The 21,399-nt window shown below is 37.1% G+C and overlaps 1 protein-coding gene across 1 annotated transcript in view; it reads right to left on the minus strand.

Moving 5' to 3' along the window:
• Window positions 1-21,399, minus strand: part of LOC149237626 (5'-3' exonuclease family protein) — a 223,246-nt gene that overhangs the window by 20,065 nt on the left and 181,782 nt on the right. The window contains exon 8 of the mRNA XM_089372723.1: window positions 17,767-17,890. Coding sequence (XP_089228849.1) covers window positions 17,767-17,890 — 124 coding nt within the window. The remainder of the gene's footprint in view (window positions 1-17,766; window positions 17,891-21,399) is intronic.

A 21,399-nucleotide genomic window follows, 5' to 3' on the forward strand; every position in this document is an offset into this window, starting at 1 on the left:
CACGTACGAAGGTGCAGGCCATCTCTAGGGCTGCATTACAGTCATTAGCATTCTTCACGGAAGGAGGTTGATTCAAGTTCAAAAGAGCTCAGTTGTACATCAAAAGAAAGATCTGAATCATGTGAAGGGATACGAAAGGCTACAAGCACTTGTAGCTCACACGTACGAAGAAGAAGTGGCATATTCAGAATTGCAGTTAGGGCAGCAAAACAGTTCAGGTCAAGGAATCAAATTGTTTTGTCTAAGTAAAGTCTTGAGGACAGCAACTTGACAAGTGAACCATTTCATTCAAGCAAGGATTGGAGGAAGGAGGAAGGGAGAAGGAAGCTGATCTACAAGTTGCAGATCTGATCCAAGGTGCAGCATTTCAGAGAGCAGCAGTAATAGAAGATTCTAGCCTTGATCTTGGAGTCAACTTGGTCAAAGGGTCTTTGTATTGGTCTTGGAAATTTTGTCAAGTGAAGATTCTATAAGAAGAATTACCGTGGGTTTTCCTCTCAAGTTTGGAGAGGTTTTTGCCCTGGCTGCTGCCTATATCTTGTGTTACTGTTCTTTTGTTTATTATGCATGATAGTTGGTTGATGAAGTTAACACTCATACATATATGAAAATTCTTGTTTGAATAAGGAAAAGATAAAAATACTTCACAAGCAGTTATCTAAGAAAGAGAAATCATTAACATATCAAGCCCTTTAGATTTCTCAACATGGTATCAGAGGGTTGGTAGCACATCAAGGAAGGGTTGATAAAGAACATTGAAGAAGAGGCAAGGCAGTTGAAGTTGAAGGCAAAGATAGATTCAGATCCACATTCTGAAACTCCAAGATCTATCAAAGAAAAGACAAGATTTATCATTCAGGCAGATCTATAAGAGGAAGTTATCAAGAATCCTCTTATTTCAGCTGAAGAGCAGATCCTCAAGGATAGTCAAGCTTCCTCAAGCTCATACAAGGCAGCCATCAATAGTCAAGCTTCCTCAAGCTCATACAAGGCAGCCATCAAAAGTCAAGCTTCAAGGATTATCACACCAAGTAAGTATCTTAGTATCTTATTTATTTGAGCAAAACTAATCTTGAAAAAGATGTCTTCTTGCAAGGAAAGCAATAAGTTAGTTGGAGTTGCCAACTTCCTTGCTTGGAAGAAGAGAACTGACCTCAATTTGAAAGAACAAGAAGTTATTGATTATGTACAAAAGAAAATTGTTGCTCCTACTAATAGTCAAGAATTGGCTAAGCATAACAAGAACGAAGTGAGAGCTCAAAAGATTCTCATAGAATCTATCAAGGACTCTCTGATTCCTTATGTAGCCAAACTTGAAACAGCCAAGGAAATCTATGACAAATTGATAGATTTATTCTCCGTCAACACTACAGGAGAAGGGATCTCTCTAAGGAATGAGTTATACAAGATGAAGATAAACAAAGAAGAAGGTATAGCTCCATACTTCATAAGGGTCTCTGAAATAAGAGATCAGTTGCAGGAACGAGGAGAAATCATGTATGATCAAGAGATGACTACGATAGTGCTGAATGCACTACCTGAGGAGTGGGGAAACTTTACAGCCAGCATATGGGGTAAGAAGGAGGCATCCTCACTCAATGATCTGTGGGCAATATGCAAAGTGGAAGAAGCCCAATTAAAGGCCAAGGAAGATATTGTAGTTGGATCCAAGGAGCAAGCATTTGCTGCCAGGTTCAAGAGAAAAGGAAAGTTCGGAAAGTTTGAGAGATCTGGTCACAAGCAACATCCCAAGAAATACATGTTAAAGATTCAATGCTTTGAATGTCATGAATATGGACACTACAGAAGAGATTGTCCAAGGAAACATGAAGCAGCTGATGTCGTTCAGGAAATGCAAGACAACGAAAAGAAGTTGAAGGAGGAGGAGCCACGGGATCTTTACTATGATTAAAAGATCACCTCTTGTTTTCTCTCATAGGTCTTAGTTCGCAGATTGCATAGCATTTAGTGACATGTGATTCATGAACATTCTTATGTGTTGTCTAAGTAACTCTTTTAAAGAATGAACTGATTATGTATTCTATACCATCCATGGATGAACAATTGATGAATGAGGATATGTTGAATCCTCTAGAAATATTTTTAATGGTTATCATTAATGTATATTGTATTTTTTTATGTAAGGATTCTAGGTAGAAATGAAATTGTTGTGTGTAGGAAATTCTAAGATGAGAACACTTTGGTTCTCCAAATATTTGAAGAATTTTTATAGGCAAATATCCTCTGTAAAGAATCCAGGTCAGAACAATGATACCAAGAGAACCTGTAAGGATCCAATCAACTTCGTTGCAGATCAAAGTTTCCTCAAGAAGTCCGCTACAAGAATCATAGTATGATTCAAGACAAATGAGGTATGAACACTTTTGTTTAATATTACAATATCATGTCATATGGTTGCAGGTAGCATGGATCAAGCATGATCAAGAGAAAAAGGATCTCCTCCTCTGAAAGGTTTAAAGATGAAATCAACATAATATGTCCTCATATGGAGTATGAGGTAGTTGACTACAATTAAGGAACTCTGATTGGAAGCTCCTGAATGAAAGGTGTGAGGATGGTAGCGATTGTGAAATATGCAACCATGATGGAAGCAGTGAACATCCAGAGAAGATTTGACAAGGAAATCTCCTAGAAAGATATGGAAACTCTGATAGAAGTCTGAAAAGATGAAGACCCTTGACTACAGATATCTATGGAGATGTGTCAACATGTATGTAGGGTGTTGAAATCTACAAGAAGATGTCACTGGAAAAGGCCATCACCAAAAAGGTAATATGTGATTTGTTTTTGGTTTCTAACTTTTTGGATAAGTCTGGGTATGTGTGCAAGGCCATGGTAAGAAGAGTTGTGAAGGATGTCACAACTATGTACCTCATGATCTAGAGCAATCACCGCTGAAAGAAAGGTGGAGCTAGATGGCCCTATGAAGAAAGCCCCAAATGCAAATCCAAGGAGGATACTTTCCAGGAGAGAAGGAATGACATGATGAAGGAAAGTGATGGATGGTTGAACCCTACATATGAAGAAATTGATGACATCGAGGTGTTGGACCATCAATCAAATAGAAGACCTTATAAAGTACTGATGATAGAGACCCTAGTTAAGAGGGAGCTCTGGGAGGTTCCCATGAACAAAGGAGCTCAAGCAAGTTTCTGAGTAAAGAGAAACTTAGAACTCATCCCTGGTTAAGAGCGAGAGTTAGACATGACATTTTTGTCTTCAGTTTGGAAGAAAGAATGAAGGATTGTGTAATCATTTGGCATCCGACACTCTTTGAGGATGTGGTAGGGCATCCAAGATAAGAGTGGGTAAGAAGGCCGATATTCTTGAGGGCTGGGAACCCAAGATTAGAATAGTCCTAGTACGGCATACTAGGAGAACACCTGAGTGGGTATGACCCTAAGAGAGACAATGATGATGAGTGTCTATCAGTCATTGGTCTCGCCAACATTGTGTGCTCTGATCTAAGTGAGAGATAGAGCGGTTAGTCAAGGCCTTGCTATATAAAACAATGTTGGTTAAAATGATGCTATAAGAGATGGATTGCAAATCCGATCTTCTTATCAAAATTCTTCTGAGAACTTGAAAAAGTGTCCAAGGACCATGTATGTATGAATACCTCCCTAGTTAAGAGGCAGTGTTGAAAAAAGTGTAACTAGGTTCGAACTTCATAATGATACATGTCAATGTAAATGATGTAATTTGAATCATGGGTTTCATGCTCAAAATTTGTTTTAGTAGCTCTCACTGTGAGCTCTAGGCTAGGTGATAGGTTTGTGTCATTAATGTAAATATTTATACTTGAAAATGTATAATATGTGACTCCAAGATCAAGGGCAGAATCATGTGAAAAGTCTCCTCCAAGGTCAAGAACAAATGGCTAGTAAAAGTCTCCTCCAAGAGAAGATAAAAGAGGCATTATATTTTCAGCCTAAATATATATTTATATATCCATTCATGTCGGCTCTATCTCATATTCAAGTTGGCTTAAAGGCATGATATGTCAGCCTAATGAGTAGCCCTTAACACTATAAATAAGGGCCTCTCCTCTTCTATTCCAATGCACACTCAAGATCAATTTCGATCTCCAATCAATGCGAAGAAGATTGTCTTTGAGTGTGAGGTAAAAGAGAAGATCAAGGAGTCGCAAAGAAGTTTGTTATGTCATCCATAACCGCAGGAAGCTCATCCACACGTGCGAGGCTAGGGCATCTTTCTATCTGCCTTACTTGTCAAGCAAATCATTCAGCCTCAAGTCTATTTGAATGGCAGAACAGTTTAAAGAGTAGTGACAAGTGGAGAGAGGGTTTGGGAGGGCTAGGAGAGCCCTAAACCTTCCACACGTACGAAGGTGCAGGCCATCTCTAGGGCTACATTACAGTCCTTAGCATTCTTCACGAAAGGAGGTTGATTCAAGTTCAAAAGAGCTCAGTTGTACATCAAAAGAAAGATCTGAATCATGTGAAGGGATACGAAAGGCTACAAGCACTTGTAGCTCACACGTAGGGAGAAGTGACATCTTCAAAACTGCAGTTAGGGCAGATCAAGGAATCAAATTGTTTTGTCTAAGTAAAGTCTTGAGGACAGCAACATGACAAGTGAACCATTTCGTTCAAGCAAGGAATAGAGGAAGGAGGGAGGGAGAAGGAAGTTAACCTACAAATTGCAGATCTGACCCAAGGTGCAGCATTTCAAAGAGCAACAGTAATACAAGATTCTAGCCTTGATCTTGGAGCCAACTTGGTCAAAGGATCTTTGTATTGGTCTTGGCAATTTTGTCAAGAGAAGATTCTATAAGAAGAATTATTGTGGGTTGTTCTCTCAGGTTTGGAGAGGTTTTTGCCCTGGTTGTTGCCTATATTGTGTGTTACTGTTCTTTTTTTTATTATGCATGATAGTTGGTTGATGAAGTTAACACTCATACATATTTGAAAATTATTGTTTGAATAAGGAAAAGATAAAAATACTTCACAAGCAGTTATCTAAGAGAGAGAAATCATTAACATATCAAGCCCTTTAGATTTCTCAAAACATACTTGGTAAGTCTATCAACTACCACAATGATAACACTCTTTCCTTTAGACTTGGATAAACCTGTGATAAAATCCACTGAGACCTCCTCCCAACGCTAAATTGGAATGGCCAAAGCTTGTAACAAACTTGGGGTCTTAATTGTCTCAACTTTATTTTGTTGGCAAACCAAACATTCTGCCACAAACCTCTGAATATCAGATTTAAGGCCATCTCAAAAAAATTCCTTCTTGACCCTACGGTAAGTTTTTAAAAATCCTAGTGCCCTCCTAAGGGAGAGTTGTGCAATTTCAAAAGAATCTTTTGTTTGAGTTAGGAATTCTTACAAAGATATAAGTGATCTTTGTACCATAATGAATCATTTCTCTAGCTAAATGTATCAGATGTACTGGCATCTTGTTGCAACTTTTAAATGAGTGACCAAACCTCTTCATCATTCTTCCATTCATCCCTTGTTTTGGTTATCCACTCAGGTTGGATAATAGAAATGGCACAAAGCAATGCTTCCACATACCCATCCTTTCTTGGGAGTGCATCTACAACAACATTTTGCTTCCCTATTTTTTAGATGATTTCAAAGTCATAACCCAACATCTTTGTCACCCATTTTTGTTGCTCTTCTAAAGATAATCTTTGTTCCAAAAAGTATTTAAGACTATCATTATCTGTTTTTACCTTGAAGTGTCTTCCCATTAGCTAAGGTCGTTATTGCTTTAGTGCATGTAACATTGTCATCATTTCCTTCTCATAAATAGGTTTGTGTAAATACTTTCCATTGATTGGACGACTTTCAAAAGCAATGGGTTTTCCTTCTTGCATTAAAACAACACAAATTCCATTTCCTGAAGCATCACATTCCACAATAAAAAAAATTGTGAAGTCTGACGTAGCTAAGACCGGTGCTTGGCACATTGCCTCTTTAAGATATTCAAAGGCCTTCGTTGCTTCTGGAGTCCAAGAAATGCATCTTTCTTCAGTAATGATGTGAGAGGTGTCACTATTCTCCCATAATTCTTAACAAACTTGCGATAATACCCTATGAACCCGCAAAATCCTTGAAGATGCTTTATAGTTGTGAGGATTTTCCATTCCTTAATCGCTTTAATTTTGTTAGGGTCTACCTTAATACCCTCATGAGATACAATATGACCCAAATATTGCACCTCTTATACTCCAAAGAAACATTTCAAGGTTTTTGCATATAATTGTTTCTCCTCCAATAGTTTGAGCACCCTATCAAACTAACACAAATTTTCTAAGGGTGGGTTTGAAAATGGAATTCATCAAACCTTGAAATGTGGAAGGTGCATTAGTAAGGCCAAAAGGCATGACCAAAAATTCATAATGACCCTCATGAGTTCTGAATGTTGTTTTCGAAATGTCTTCAGTCTTCATTCTAATTTGATGATATCCTGAACGAAGATCCAGCTTGGTGAAGTAAATTGCTCCATGTAATTCATCCAACAATTCATCAATGACAAGAATGGGAAATTTATCTTTAATAGTGAGTTTGTTGAGCTCCCTATAATCTGGACACATACGCCATGATCCATCCTTCTTGTGCACCAATACTACTGAAGCAGAGAAAGAACTTTAACTAGGTTGAATTATACCGGTCTCTAGCATTTCTGCAACCATACGTTCAATTTCACTCTTTTGGGCATAAGGATATCTGTAAGGCATGATGTTTGGAGGAACACTTCTTGGAATCAAGTGAATCGCATGATCATGATCACAAATAGGTGGGAGGCCTTTAGGAGTCTCAAACAACTTGGAATGATTGTCCAAGGCTTTTTGGAAATATGGAGAAATAGATGATTTCGATGTTTGAATCCCTACTGAGCATAATTGTGCAATTAAGCCCCGTTGTTCTTTCTACAGAAGCTTTGTCATGCCATTAGAGTTTATTATCTTTCATGGTTTCACTGCGATCCCCTTAATTGAACTTCCTTTCCTTCCCAAAAAAAATTCAAAAAAAGTTCTTGAAAATTGAATGCTATAATCCCCAAAGATTGTAATTGTTCTTTCTTCAGAAGCTTTTTCATGCTATTATAGTTGATTATCTTTCATGGTTTTACTGCGATCCCCTTAATTGAACTTCCTTTCCTTCCCAAAAAAAATTCAAGAAAAGTTCTTGAAAATTGAAAGCTATAGTCCCCAAAGATTGTAACCATTAGACTCCTAGTACAACATCAGCACCACCCATTGGAATGCAAAGCATTGGAATATTCAACACATATTCCCCCATGGTTAGCTTGATATTATGGCACTTTCCAGAGCAATTTATAGTTCCTCCATTTGCAACCATCACTTGACACTCTGGTGCTAGATATAGAAATCAATTCAATTCCTTGGCTATCTTACAATGAATAAAATTATGGATACTACTCGTATCAATCAGCACTATTACTTTTTTCTTCTTGATATATCCTTCTATCTTGAGAGTTTGAGTAGTAATTCCTGCCAATGCATTACAAGATATGGTCGGATTCATTTCTTCTTTCTCTAGGGTTGGTTCCTAGTGTATATCCTCCTCTTTTGATGTTTCTTGTTCATTTTCTTCCTCCTCTTCACAATCTATGTAGAATAATTTCTTCTCAGCACACTTATGACCTTTAGTGTATTTGCTATCACAACTGTAACAAAGCCCTTTTGCTCTTTTTTCCTCCAATTGTTATGGTGTCAACTTTGTAGGTTATGGAAGGCTAGGAGCAGCAACACTTCCATCTTTATAATTCTGAGTGGTAGACTTCCTTGTTGCCATCATTTTGCTTTCAACTTTTCTTGCCAACCCGAATGCCTTCTTCAATGAATCAGGTTCCCAAAGGCGAACCTCATGTTGGATGTTATCCTTTAAGGTGTCTATGAAGACATCAATCATATGCTCCTCTGGAATATCATTTACCCTGATATTCAATTTTTGGAAGTCCTCAATATGCTCCGCAATTGAACCCTTTTGTTTGAGATTTATCAATTGGCTAAAGAAGGTGTTTCTCTTTGTATCATCATAATGTGTTATCATTTCCTCCGTAAAAATTGACCAAGTGACAAGTGGTTTACAAAAACAAAGCCATCGATATCATTAAAATTGATTGGGTTCTAAATATAAAGTTGCAATGCGTACCTTTTGTGTGTGTTGTACATTATGGAGATCGAAATATTGCTCCATCTATAGTATCCATGTTACCAGATCCTTGCCATCAAACTTCCTCATATCGATCTTTGGAATATGGTGCCTTTTCAATCTAAAGTTGGAGTCTACGGAATCATGATTAACACTCCTTTTATTCTCATCATGAGTTTCATCTAATATCTTTTCACCATTAGGAAGCATTTCTTGTAGCAACTTTGTCAAACCTTCCTTCAAACCTTCCATGTTTGCTTTTAAACCATTCTTCAAAGCTTCCATGTTGCCTTTCATTTTTGATTCTATAACATCCATTTTAAATTCCATAGAATTCTTCAAACCATCTGTCTTAGCTTCCATTTCATTTTTGGTTACTCTTTGCGAGAGTGAAATTTATTGCACGTGGTCTCGTAATTTTGATAGATAATGTTGCATTTCTTCCTCTTCTTCATCTGTCATAGTAGAGCTTTCTGGTTGCTTACTAGGTGTTTCCATTTTCTTTCTTCGAGTCATTTTTGAATCGAACAATGATATTTATGCTTTATTGTGCCCCTTGAATCACTTGAAACAAAACTTATGTCAATTTAAAAAAAAAAAATACACAAATTTTTCTGGCTTTGTAGGAACTCGATATTGAAATTGTTGTATCTTTATAAATTCGAATCTTCAAGTTCTGAAATTATGTCCTGTGACAGCCCTTTGAGTCATCTTTCCAATGGCACAAGTTAGACCAAATTTGAATTCTTCAAGGTGAAGTTATGTCCAATCTCCCACGATGACATAATTATGGACTAGTTTAGTAGAGCGAACTTGTACGGAGTGCCACATGTCACTATGTCGACCTTTAGCCCTAAAAATGATACACAAGATACTACAGTCTGTACACTTTCAGCCAATTTTCACATTTAAAATCCGATGCTCGTAGAGGAAGATATGACGATTTTCCTAAGGTCACCTATCTGAGACGAAATTTTGGAGCATGCAAAAAGCCCTAACTTCTACGAATCATATTTCCAAAAATATAGTGAACTAAGATCTAAAATTCATACACTAGATTCACCAATATTTCGGCTCCCTATGATTTCAATTTCAACTTCTAAAGCTTCATAGGAATAAAATTATAGCGAATATTCCAATATGACCTGTTTAAATAAGCGAAACCCTAGAATCCAAAGCTCTGCTACCAAATGTTATGCAACCAGCTCACAAACAGATAGATCAACGACTTAAAAAGTATCCTCTTCGAGGGGGAAACCTCCTTTACATTACATAAATGAACAATTCTTGGATGATACAAATGACAAGACCTCGTTTGTATATATAGGAGTCTAAGGGGTCACAATAGAATCATAGCCTACATAACAATAATAATATAAGGGCACAACAATAACAATAATGGGCTTCTATGGGGCACAACAATAGCAATATGGGGGCTACATGGGCACAACAATAATTACAAGGGGGGTACACTAGTATTATAGGGACCTAACAAAAGAACTATCATCTATGAAGGTTCTTGAAAGAAGCACTATGACAAGGATAATATGTATTCTACGTAACGTGGAAACATACTGGTAAAAGGGGATAAAGGAATACAACGGGTCAGGTTGTAGGGTCATATAGTTGGATATAGTTGATAAGGAGGGAACGAGGTCACCATGATGTGGTAAGTCTTTCATTTTTGGTTATCCGTTTAATATATTATTTTGGCTACCTAGAAGGAAGGTTGCAGGAATACATGACAACAGTTGAGGCAAGTTCAACTGTACAAATGAAATGGATGAAGAATATTGAGGGAAGCTCAATATCTGGTACTTGGAAACCACGAAATCAAGATATGTTCATCTTGGAACAAGCAAGTAGTAGCACGAAAAGATAACCTGAAGGTCAAAGAAGATCACTTTTATAAGGAAGCCATGATCAACTTGAAGTTTGGGAAGGCTCAATGCAACGCCTTCGTGTTGAAGATGAAAGTGATGAGCAAGAAAGATTACCTAGATCTTGTCACAAGTACAAAGAGTGGAGATGGCTCCTTGATACCTCGAAAGAAAGAAAGCTAGATACAAGACACGCAAAGGAAAGAGGGAGCAAAAGGAGTCTCCTTAAATAGGATTACAGATCTATTCTCAAGAATAAAGAAGAATAGGATGACCTCTATGGTTGATAGGGAGTGATGTTGGACCAGTGTTGGACGAAGCCCCCCCCCCCCCGATTCCAAGCCCCGAAGTGCGTCCCGTACGGAAGCGCCTAGGAAGCTTGGCCGGAAGCGGCGCTTCCGAATTCGGAAGCGCCGCTTCGGCTTTTTTAGCCGCTTCCTGGAAATTTGGAAGCGTTGTACGGAAGCGCCACTTCCGAAGCGCCGAAGCGCGCTTTGTACGGCGCTTCGGGCGTCGGAAGCGTGGTGCTTCGGAGGAGGAAGCGTATGCTTCCCGTACGCTTCCAGAAAAGCTTCCTAAAAAGCGTTTAGAAAATCGTTTTTTTTTTTTTTTTTTTAATTTAGGTGAGTTTGTTTGTTGGGGGTGGGTCCACCTTGGGTTAGGGTGACGAATGAAGGCAAAAAAAAATATAAATATAGCAGATGCTCTCTCATGGTAATGTTAAATTCTTAAAGTAAAGGTGACATTCTCCTTTATTTTTCATTTTCATCCTTTTACTTAAATTTTTAACATTACCATGAAATGACTCAGGATGTTTGAGAGTGGTTCCAGCGTCATTAGACTTCATAAGGAGAAAATAGAATTTCATATCCTATTCAAAATTCAGCAAACTTAACAGTTTTCAAGAATTCAGGATCAATGGGATTGTGGCATTTCATTAGATTATATCAAGTATGAAGGTATGCGATTAGCATTTAATCAAGAGCACCAAGCCCTATATGTACCCTAGTGTTGGTGGTGTTAATTGTTGAACTCCTCTGTCACACGACACGCCCTTAGAAAAAAATTACCTTTCAATCAAGTCAAAATCATCGATCAAACATGTTAAGCTTTTTCTACCATATTTCAAGTCTTGAATTAGGTAGTTTGATCAAAATTGGGCAATGTTGACTAATATCCCTAGACAATCGAGGTAGAGGCAAAGGCTAGATAAGAGGAGAAGAATCTAGATTCTAGATCATTAATGTACAATGGATGTTATATCTATCTTGATTTATGCAAAAATATGCATGTTTTCATGTCTTCTACAATTAATTTGGTATTTGGGATGTTTGTTTTGAGTATAAATGCAAAAAAATATAAATATATATATATATATATAGCAGACGCTTCCGCGGACGCTTCACTTCCTAGATTTTTGGAAAATGACGCTTCGGCGTCCCCGCTTCCAAAAAACGCTTCCGCTTCGTGCAACATTGTGTTGGACATCACATGTGCATTCTCCTCTTCGGGTGATGAAGAGAGAATGACGGAGGATTGGATAAGCATTTGTGGTTTCCTTGAGGATATAAAATCCAAGAAAGGAAAGACACTCTTTGATGATGGGACAGGAAGAAAGAGAAGACTGGTCAAAGAGGACAGATATTCTTTGAGGACTTAGGTATGGAGATCCAAGATAAGAATAGTCCTAAAAGGACATACCTTTTGGGAATGTTATGTATCTTGTAGAGGTAGTGAAGTATCACACATAAAGTCTCCCAGCATAATGCTCTTAAACAAAGAAGAGCTTGTCCAGTTAGGCCTCCGGGACAGTGCTGGTCATAATGACGATGCTTACAATATGACTTATCAATCTGGCTCTTCTTGTGAGAACTCTTCAGTTTGAGATATGGTGTTGTACTAGTTGTACAATTATAAATACCTCCCTAGTTAAGAGGGAGTGTTGAGAAATGTAACTAGTTTCGGTCTTCATAATTGTTGTACTCATTTCAATATGTATCCTATGTAACAAACAAGAGAAAGAAAAAGAAAAACTATTATTATTAATGCATGGGTTTCATGCTCATCATTGATGGTCTTTCAGGTAAAAGCATGTTCTTCGTGCTTCTAGGGTTTTTTAGGTGATAGGTCTTAGGATTTATTGTCATGAGTCAAAGGAGTCAACATCATGATTAAAAGACCCTTCCAGGCAATTTGTAATTGTAAAAAGAATTATTTTTTAGTCTAGAAAATCCTGGAATCTCCTAAAGTACAAGTTGGCCCTGGAAACATCAAGTCGGCCTAAAGGAGGGAATTCGACCCCTTGAGAAGGCTATATAAAGGAGCAGTTTGACCTCATTTGTGACTCACTCACTCAACAAGTTTGATCTATCAAGAAAGAGTTTGATCTATAGCTTTGTAGCTGCAAGAAGAGAGCGAAGATCAAGGACAAGGAAGAAGGATGAAGTTTCTTGGTTTTTGGGCTCTATCTCACACGTGCAAAAATGTAGGGTTTATGGACTACAAAAAAGAGGCCTAAGTTGCAAAACTAATTTGCAATAGGACAAAGTACATCATCTTGTAGCTGGGAAGAATGACCTTAAGAAGAATTGTCTTGCTCTTGGAAGGTCTCTGGAGGAGGCTGAATTAGGGTTTCCTTAGAAGCTACAAGGTCAAAATTGCAAGATCGAAGTTGCAAATCAAATAGCAGTAATGTCGCTCGCAGGTCGAAATTGCAGTATGTCGCAGTTTGGTGCAGAATCCAGAAAGGACTTTAGGAAGAGTTGATTTGGTACTAGGGGAAGGACTTTGTCTAAAGATTGGGTCTTTTTATCATCTCATTTGAAGCAGATTCTAAGAAGGGAAGAGTTTCCGGGTTTTCCCCTTGGAGGGGGTTTGCCCCGGCTGAGAGCCTATATTTGTATCCTCTTTTGTTGTTATTGTTCTTGATATTGTTTGATGAAAAAATCCAACTAAAGAACATAAAGAAGATAATTAAGATTCACAAGCCTATATCGAGGCTAAGGAAAATATAAGATTAATAGCTGCCTATTTACATTTTCCAACATAGGGAACATGAGAAAATGGAAAACCTGAACCTTTTTTTCTTCACCAAACCATGAGGAAGCTGGAGCAGCACCCAATGCATGCAAATATGAACAAAGAGTGATTTCAGAGTTTTGTCCTTGGTAATCAGATATGGTTACATTGTATGTAGCCTCCAAGATGCCAAAAATAGCAATATCCTTAATCTGCCCTGCATAACTGAGGTAATACTGCAGAAAAATGTTCAAAAAGTACCCTTGTTAAAACGGTGGTAGCAGTGCCATTTGCAAAAGTAGATGGAGAAGCATAGGATGATGGTTAAAATGGTGAATGGTTTCTAACAATGTTGCGAACATTGACATCGGAATAAAATTGGCAAGGGTCTGGAAAGCCAAAAATTCGTAAAAATGGGGAAAATATCGGTAAAAAATTGGCAAACATCGACAAAATTAAGATACCATAAAAATATCTTTAAAAACCAGCAAACATTGGCTAGGCCAAAAAATCGTGATTTCGAGATAAAATCACGATGTTATCGAAAAGTTTGCAACACTGATTTCTAACTGTTGTCGCGCGGATTGACACGACAACCCTCAGACCGGGGGCTGTCACTCTGATCCCCGATCCCTCCGTTTAAGCCTGTCTCCCGCGGCTAAGGGGGGTAGTCCCTGAGAGATGATGAGACCAACTGTCGACCAGTTGGTTGGGAGACACGAGACACGATATGAAAAGCACTAGATGGATTTGATTAATTTAGCAGACCAGTGCCTTAAGAGATTTGGTTAAAACGATTACTTGTTAAATGGTGTAGAAACATGAACCATGAACAGTAATCATCTATCATCAGCTAAATCACAATGCTCAAACGATATCCAGCAACTGAAAGTTTCGAAAAGATAAATGCTTTAAACCACCACGAATCATAAACCATTAACCAGATATCAACTTCGCATCTCGACTTGAAAGTTCAGCATGAAAGATATAACATGAAAACAACTGAATCTGGCAAAAATAAATTTTCCACGAAATTTTTATATTTTTTTCTAATTTTTTTTTTTTTAAATACCAAAAAAAAGACTAAATTAAAAACTACAAATTAAAACTTAAAATCTAGACATTAACAAAAATATAAACCTAAGCCTAAGATTTGAAATAAAAGCTTTTTTTATTTTTTTTATGTTATAAAAATAAAAATAAAAATAAAATCTATAAAATTTAGAATTTAAAATCTATTAAACTATATAAAAATGAAACTAAATCTAAAAAAAAAAAAAAATTATTTTTTTTATTTTATTTTATATATTTTTTTTTATTTATTTATTTATTTCATTAAAACAAAATCAAATTTAAAATCTAACTACAAATAAAACTAACGCTAACACATTAAAAATTAAAGAAATCTAAACTAAACAAAATAAAATCTAATTTAAAAATCTAAAACATAAAGCTAAATCTAAACATTTATTGAAATATAAACAAACTATATGAAACTTACATCTACGCTAATATATTACCCTAGACCTACGAATTTGGAATACGACCTGCATAAAAAATAAGTCACGGGCGGAGATATAAATCAAAGGGATGCTGCGTAGAATTTACCTGAGCCAAAAAACGATTACCTGTTCCGGTCGTGATCTCAACCCGCTGAAGATTTTCGACTGATCGTGAAGCATCTGATCGTGCCTTCTGGAGATTTCAACGATTTTCTGCTTGTTTGTTTGAACGGATGCAGGGTCACGGCAGATTTGGTGGAGATAACACTCAGAAATTACCAGGCTCAAAAGGCAGATGGCTCACGATTTTAGATTTTACCTGATTAATCCGAAGCTTCAACGGCTAATACCAGCCGCTCTTCACTTAAAACCTCTTCCGTTGAGTGCCTCAGCCACACGGGTTCCCTCGACAGAGGTGTGTTTGGATCAGTTTTCTTACCACAAACTCGAGAATCACTTGGTCCGTGTGACCCCCTGAAATCTGACGGCAGCCTGTATTATCAAAATCGTGACCTCGATTTGAACCAAGAAGCTGAATGCGGAAACCATGAAAAGCTGTTCGGCTTTCTTGATAGTTGATTCTCTACGCGTGATGGAAATTCTGAATTTGCTGATTGGCCTGACGTCTCACACGAAATATTTACAGTTGTTGCGGCAGTGAGGATGCGTGCCTTCAACCCGCGTTTTATCGTTCCAAAGCCTGAGCAAATTTACGTTGAATATTTTCGATTTGGATATGATTTGCTGTCCAGCGCAGGATACATTGAAGGGTATCCAAAACGCTGCGTTCTCTGACGTTTTCACACGCTATGCCTGAGCCGACGGCAGATTTTCTGAAAGCTACCACGTATGAAAATTGCTGCCTGATGCAGGGTAGATGAAAACGCAGGTCTATGAGGTTGGCTCAGAATTTGCTTAATGAAACCTCGAAAATTTCTAGACCGACCACATGTACCTGTTATCTGCAAGAGAAAAGAGAACCTAAAATGATGTATGCCAGAAACTAACCTAAAAAAAATTTAAACCTAAACCCTAATAAAAACCGCATAAAGCAAAAAATCTGAAATTGAAGCCCTAGATCAGCTTAATAATTTACAGATTTGGCCCCTTAACAGCCAGATTTAACAATAAGAACAGGAAAATTTTAAAGAAAAGAAATTTCAGATTGTCACTGTGAAAAAACTTCAGAAATTCTCTCATGCAGATCAGAAAAATAAAACCGAATGATAGACCCAGGATCAAATCCACTGGGCTCAGCAGAAAATGCTTGTGGGAGTTGGCTGGTTCAGCCGAGAACTTCCCCTAACGCCCACCAAATCTTCTTCAGCAAGGGTTTTTTCTGCACAGCGCAGAACAACCGTCAACAAAGAGGGCAAAAATGCTGCTAGATCTCAAACAGTAATGGAGATACCTGCCATTACTTCAGAAACCCTAACAGCACTCAAACCCCAGCAAGTGAACAAGATACCTGTGCTCACAATACTCTACAAAAAGCTATTATTAATGGCTGAAAATAACATATGCAGAAAATGAAATGATCTCACAGCATTCCAAGAGAGTAACACCAGCAAGATATGGACCCCAAAGTCTTCTTTATTAACCAGAAACAAATTTACAAGAGAGCTTCTTCAGTCTTAGACTCACAGATCCAATGATCTGAAATAACCACCTAAAACCCTATATAAAGGAAATGATCCCAACGGCTAGTTCGAATGATCCATGTAAAAATGATCTCGACCGTTGATGAGGATCAAGACATCTCTTGATCTCATCCGTCGATTTATTCACTTAATTTTTTATTATTATTTTTTTAAATTTTTTTAAATTTTTTAATTTTTTATTATTATTATTTTATTTTATTTTTTTTAATTTTTAAATTTTTTAAATTTTTTATTATTTTATTATTTTATTATTTTTATTCATTTTTTAATTTTTTAATTCATTTTAAGATGGATCATCGAACTAAACCTTTGGAAACATCACCTAGGACCTAGGACTTAGGACTCACGAGGGGATTTAAAACATTTTTCGACCCTCGAGACACATTACATCATGACTTTTACAACTTACATCTCAAGGGACAAGCCTGCTTAACACAGACCCTCATCAATCACCCAGTTCTGCGACACAACTATAATCTAGCAGATTAACACACTAGGATTCTCCTAAAGTTCTAATGACAAAATGCATCCCGGCTTTGGGGTCAGGTTTGAAGGAAAACTCTGCCGATCACAGATCGGTGAGACAAAAAACCTTCCGAGACATAGATTATCGTAGAAAGTTAGGTCCACCTAGGCAATTTTACATACATGACTCTGATCTGCTTAGATTATTTACAATTAATACAAGCAGACTTGGTTTACAATTAGGTTGATCAAGCTGCTAATGACTGCTGGATGGCACGGACACGCTGATCAGGTGCTGCCCCTTTCTTGCAAAGAAAAAGGGGGTGTACTGCATGGGTAGTTGACCAGCAGAGGTCAACACTAACACTTTACACCAGGCCAAAATTCTCTTTTAATTTACATATTAACTCCATATATTGGGCCAAGGCAGAATGCCCTCTTCAAAGTTTCATATTGCAAGCTTCCATAATGTGACTTTGTCACCTCAAGCAACAATATAACTGTTCCCAAAGGTTGAATATTCACATATGTTTGAAAGTATGTCTATTATCTGTCCTCCATAATAATTCTAAAGTCAAACGTAATCACCTGGTACTCCTTTCACCATTACTAAGTTTTATAAGAAAACAAAGCACCTTGGAAACTGCCTCAACATCTAGATATTGTTCATTTAAATGTCTCTTAAAAGGTCTTTCAGAAACAAGTTTCTTATTTGGTTTGGAATTCAACTTTGAATACCTGTTTGCTCCATTCGCTATCAAGGATGATGTGATGTCATTGAGGCATAACAACCCCTTGTTAGATTTGCATATAACAGACCTATTTTGCCAAAAATGTTTCTGTGCACATGAATTCGACATGCTCAAAGCTACTTAGCCACATTTGGAATGATGTTGATTATATGGGAGTGTATCAGAAAAGTCATGCAACATAGTGCTGGTACTAACAATGTAAAATATATTCTAATATCTTAATAATTTTTTCTATTATGGCTTATTTTTAAGAACTATAAGTCAAAATGATAGAAAACTAATAAAATCGTAGAACAATATATTTTTGGATACAGAAATAATTTGTCAAAATATTCTTTTGAACAGGCAATTCTAACACTCGCTTCTGTTTTTCTGGACGGAGACCATTTGCATTACGATCATTTGGTGGCAAGCCCTTGAAAGTGGTAACATCTTCCTGTCAACCACATTTTGCAAAGCAAGTCAGGAAATGAACAGTGGATTGTGCAATTCATAAAGTATCAATCGCATCATTCAAGCATGCCTTTGCTTGGAAGCAACATCTCCAGATACAATGTACTACTGACTTAACAGACAATTTATAAAATTCAACCATGGACAGCATACTTATTTAGCTATCTGTAGCACAATCATTCTAAATATATTCCACATCATATTGCAGATAACATTTATATGGAACACATATACATTAGTTGGCAAGTTTTCCCCAGACTCCTAACACCAAACTGTCTAGCAGGACATTCGTCGAGGTCTTTGCTGATAGATTGTCAATTGAATATTTGATAAGTACTGAGGGCAGGATCAAAAAGAGAAACCTGTGGCAAGGTGTGTTTGAATATGAATCAACAAGAAGGTATAAGCCTGAAGTTGTAAATATAATCTGTTATCAGTAACAAAATATATTGAATTGTATGTATTAATGACCCTAATTAACATCAGTACATGTGTAGTTGAAATACTTGTCAAAATGATCCCTATTTGTGGAACTTAAAACTGCAACTATATATACTAGGACTTCCATTGGATGACTACCCCACATGGAATGGGCTAAACCAGCCAAAATCCTCTTTACCCCTTCTTGTAGTCAACTTTAAGTCGCACACTTAACCAGGTGGTGGGTTATCATTGGTTCCATTCTCAAACAACGGGAAAAACTTATCAGCCAATTTTCAAAATATCAGAAACTTAGTGGAATAAGAAAATTCAAAATTAGTTCAAAACTATGTCTGGTGAAGGGAACAACTTCCCAAGAAGCTACAGTGAATTCTTTCTGGAAAACACAGAATTTTTTAACATGTATCAAAATAAATACACAAGTGACTTGACAAGAAGACATGACTTCTCGGCACCAATGTCAACCAAGGAAAATAAAAAAGCCTTGGGGTTGATAACGACAAAGCGCAAGGGTAGTAAAAGTATAACAAGATACAGAGTAAGAAAGCGATCTCAAAAGTTTCTCAAAATATTTTTATAAGTCACACAATAGAACAAGGTAGGTCAATGCAAGTAGAAAGTGAGTTTTGTACAGATTACACTAAATATTGTAAGCTTCTATACCAATTTTATAATATTGAAAATAAAAGGGAAATGTTGCAGAGATGCAATCAAGATGTTAAGGGACTGGACCACATTTGACTACTCAAGATATTCCAAGGATTGTTGTAAGAGGATCTCAAGATCAATGCTACCAGAAATGTTATAGACACAAAGACATGCAGCAAAGGTAAAAGTAATGGTCTTAGAAACTAAAGAAAATGGAAAATGAAATCAAGAAAAAAAAAAGAGGAGGGGCAAGTGAACATAACACCAACTGTCATGCCCCCAAATTGTCCCTCAAGTTAAGGCGCGTCAAGGCATTTGGACATGTGGCACCAATGTGGTTCGTCTTAATGGCTTGATCAACTTACAACTACTTACACCTGGACTACATCTCTAGCACTTGCACTTCTGTCACGACTTAGATATATTATGTTTGAGGAATTAACATACAATCTTAACCCAAGTACAATGCCCAACTATTTCACTTCACTTATACAATCATCCACATGTATAAATATGCTACGATAGAATGTCACAATGTAATGTCACACAGCGACATAAACATCAATGTAAAATATGCACCAAATCACAGGTTCCCACCTTCAATTATAATCTTCGGCAATCTTACAATGTTACAACATCAACAGCAGGTTTCAGCCTTTGCTTACTTCCATGTACAACATATAATAACTTACAAACATGCCACAACCCACTGCCAAACACCAACTTAGCAAGAGACACCAATCTCTTTGCACCAACCTGCATATAGCTTCTTCAAAAATGTAATGTTCCTTTTTCTGGTGTTCCTCATGGCACGATTAGGATGGACTTTCAGAGTTGGGGGTAGACAGGTCACAGGTGCAGGTTTACTTCATCAGCGGGCCCAGGGGCTTTTGGAGATGTTTCATGGGGTTTTGAGGAGTTTCTATGGGATCCAATGACATTCATTTGGCGTATTCCATCATCTACACAACTTGTCTTCCGTTCCGACGCATTCCAAAAACTTTCGAAAAACAAGGTTATTATTGGGCCTAACTCAATTAATTACGCTTAAGGTGGCATTCCGAGAGGAATACTTGACAGAACACCTTAGTGTAATAGCTCGTTGGAACCAGAACAAGAAGATCTACAAGATGGAATGGTTAGAAGTGATTTTCAGTGACCTGAGGAGGCGTGGTGGCCAATTTACCCTTTTCCCACATCAAAAAAAAAATATTTAATTGAAATAAAAACAGGGAAAAGTGCTCAGTGATTAAAATAATCATAAAATAGGAGGTTCTAGAGGGGTCCATTAGATCTATAAAAAGAGGAGGAGGCGGCCATTAGAGGACATCTTGGACTTGATATTTCTTCTTGTATGAGAGGTTGAGAACACGGTTGTCTACTTCAGCAATAGCCCCAAGACGAAAACCCTCGAGTGATTCAGTGAGGTTGGGCAAGCACCCACCTTCCCTTGGTGAATTCATCCAGAATTCACAGGAGAGCTTAGCAGTGCAGTTCAGTTCAGTTTGGAGGGCCAGCATAGCAGTGGAGAAGATTCTTGAGGCCAGTTTCCTATCTCAGCTATTTTGTTGTATCAACATATAAACCCCAGTTTCTATTTTAATAAAAGTCGAGATTGTTCCTACTCGTTTTGTTGTTATTTTGTTGTATGTTATTGGTTATATTTTTACATGGCAATGTTCTATTAAAATAAATGGAAATTTTTATGGAGTAATTTTGGTTCAGTTAAATTTCTGCATAATTAGCAAAAAATCGTGTTTGGGATATTACAAAAAATTATCTGCTCACCAACACAGCAGGTATGCTTGTTGCTTCCTCAAATATACTCACCACTCCACCAAGTTTGATGTGTGATGCAAAAGTTATGGTTACTTTCCCAAAACATGTCGACTTTTGGCCTCTTCCCAAGAACAAACATGTATAGCACACTGAGTGTCGAATTCTTTATATCTCATTCTAAATTTTTTACCTAAGTCACTTTCGTATGTCTCCTCAGATGTTTGAAAATTTCACAATTTGAAGTGTCCAAGAAAATGAATTATTGCAAAAATGCCATGATCTTGCTTTTGAAATTGATTTCAAGACCATTCACAAACCCTAACTCCCATAGGGTATATCTCTAAAATTATACTGAACCGAAAAATGAAATTTTTACTAGACGTGCCTTGAGTTGTTTTCTCAATATGGTCAAAATTTCAGTCTAATTCTTCATAGAAAGAAAATTATAGCAAAGTTCCAAGATCATTCATTAAAACTATTTTTTGAACCATTCACAAACCCTAACTTCCACAAGGTATATCTCCAAAATTATAGTGAACCAGAATATGAAATTTTTGTCAAATGTACCTCGCATTTTCTCCATCTACTCCAAATTTCATGGTCTGAAATTTCCCAAAAAAGAAA

This window comes from Pinus tabuliformis, chromosome 8 (assembly GCF_031772625.1).
Source record: "Pinus tabuliformis cultivar Carrire ecotype Pingquan chromosome 8, CPIR1, whole genome shotgun sequence".
Classification (NCBI taxonomy): Eukaryota; Viridiplantae; Streptophyta; class Pinopsida; order Pinales; family Pinaceae; genus Pinus; species Pinus tabuliformis.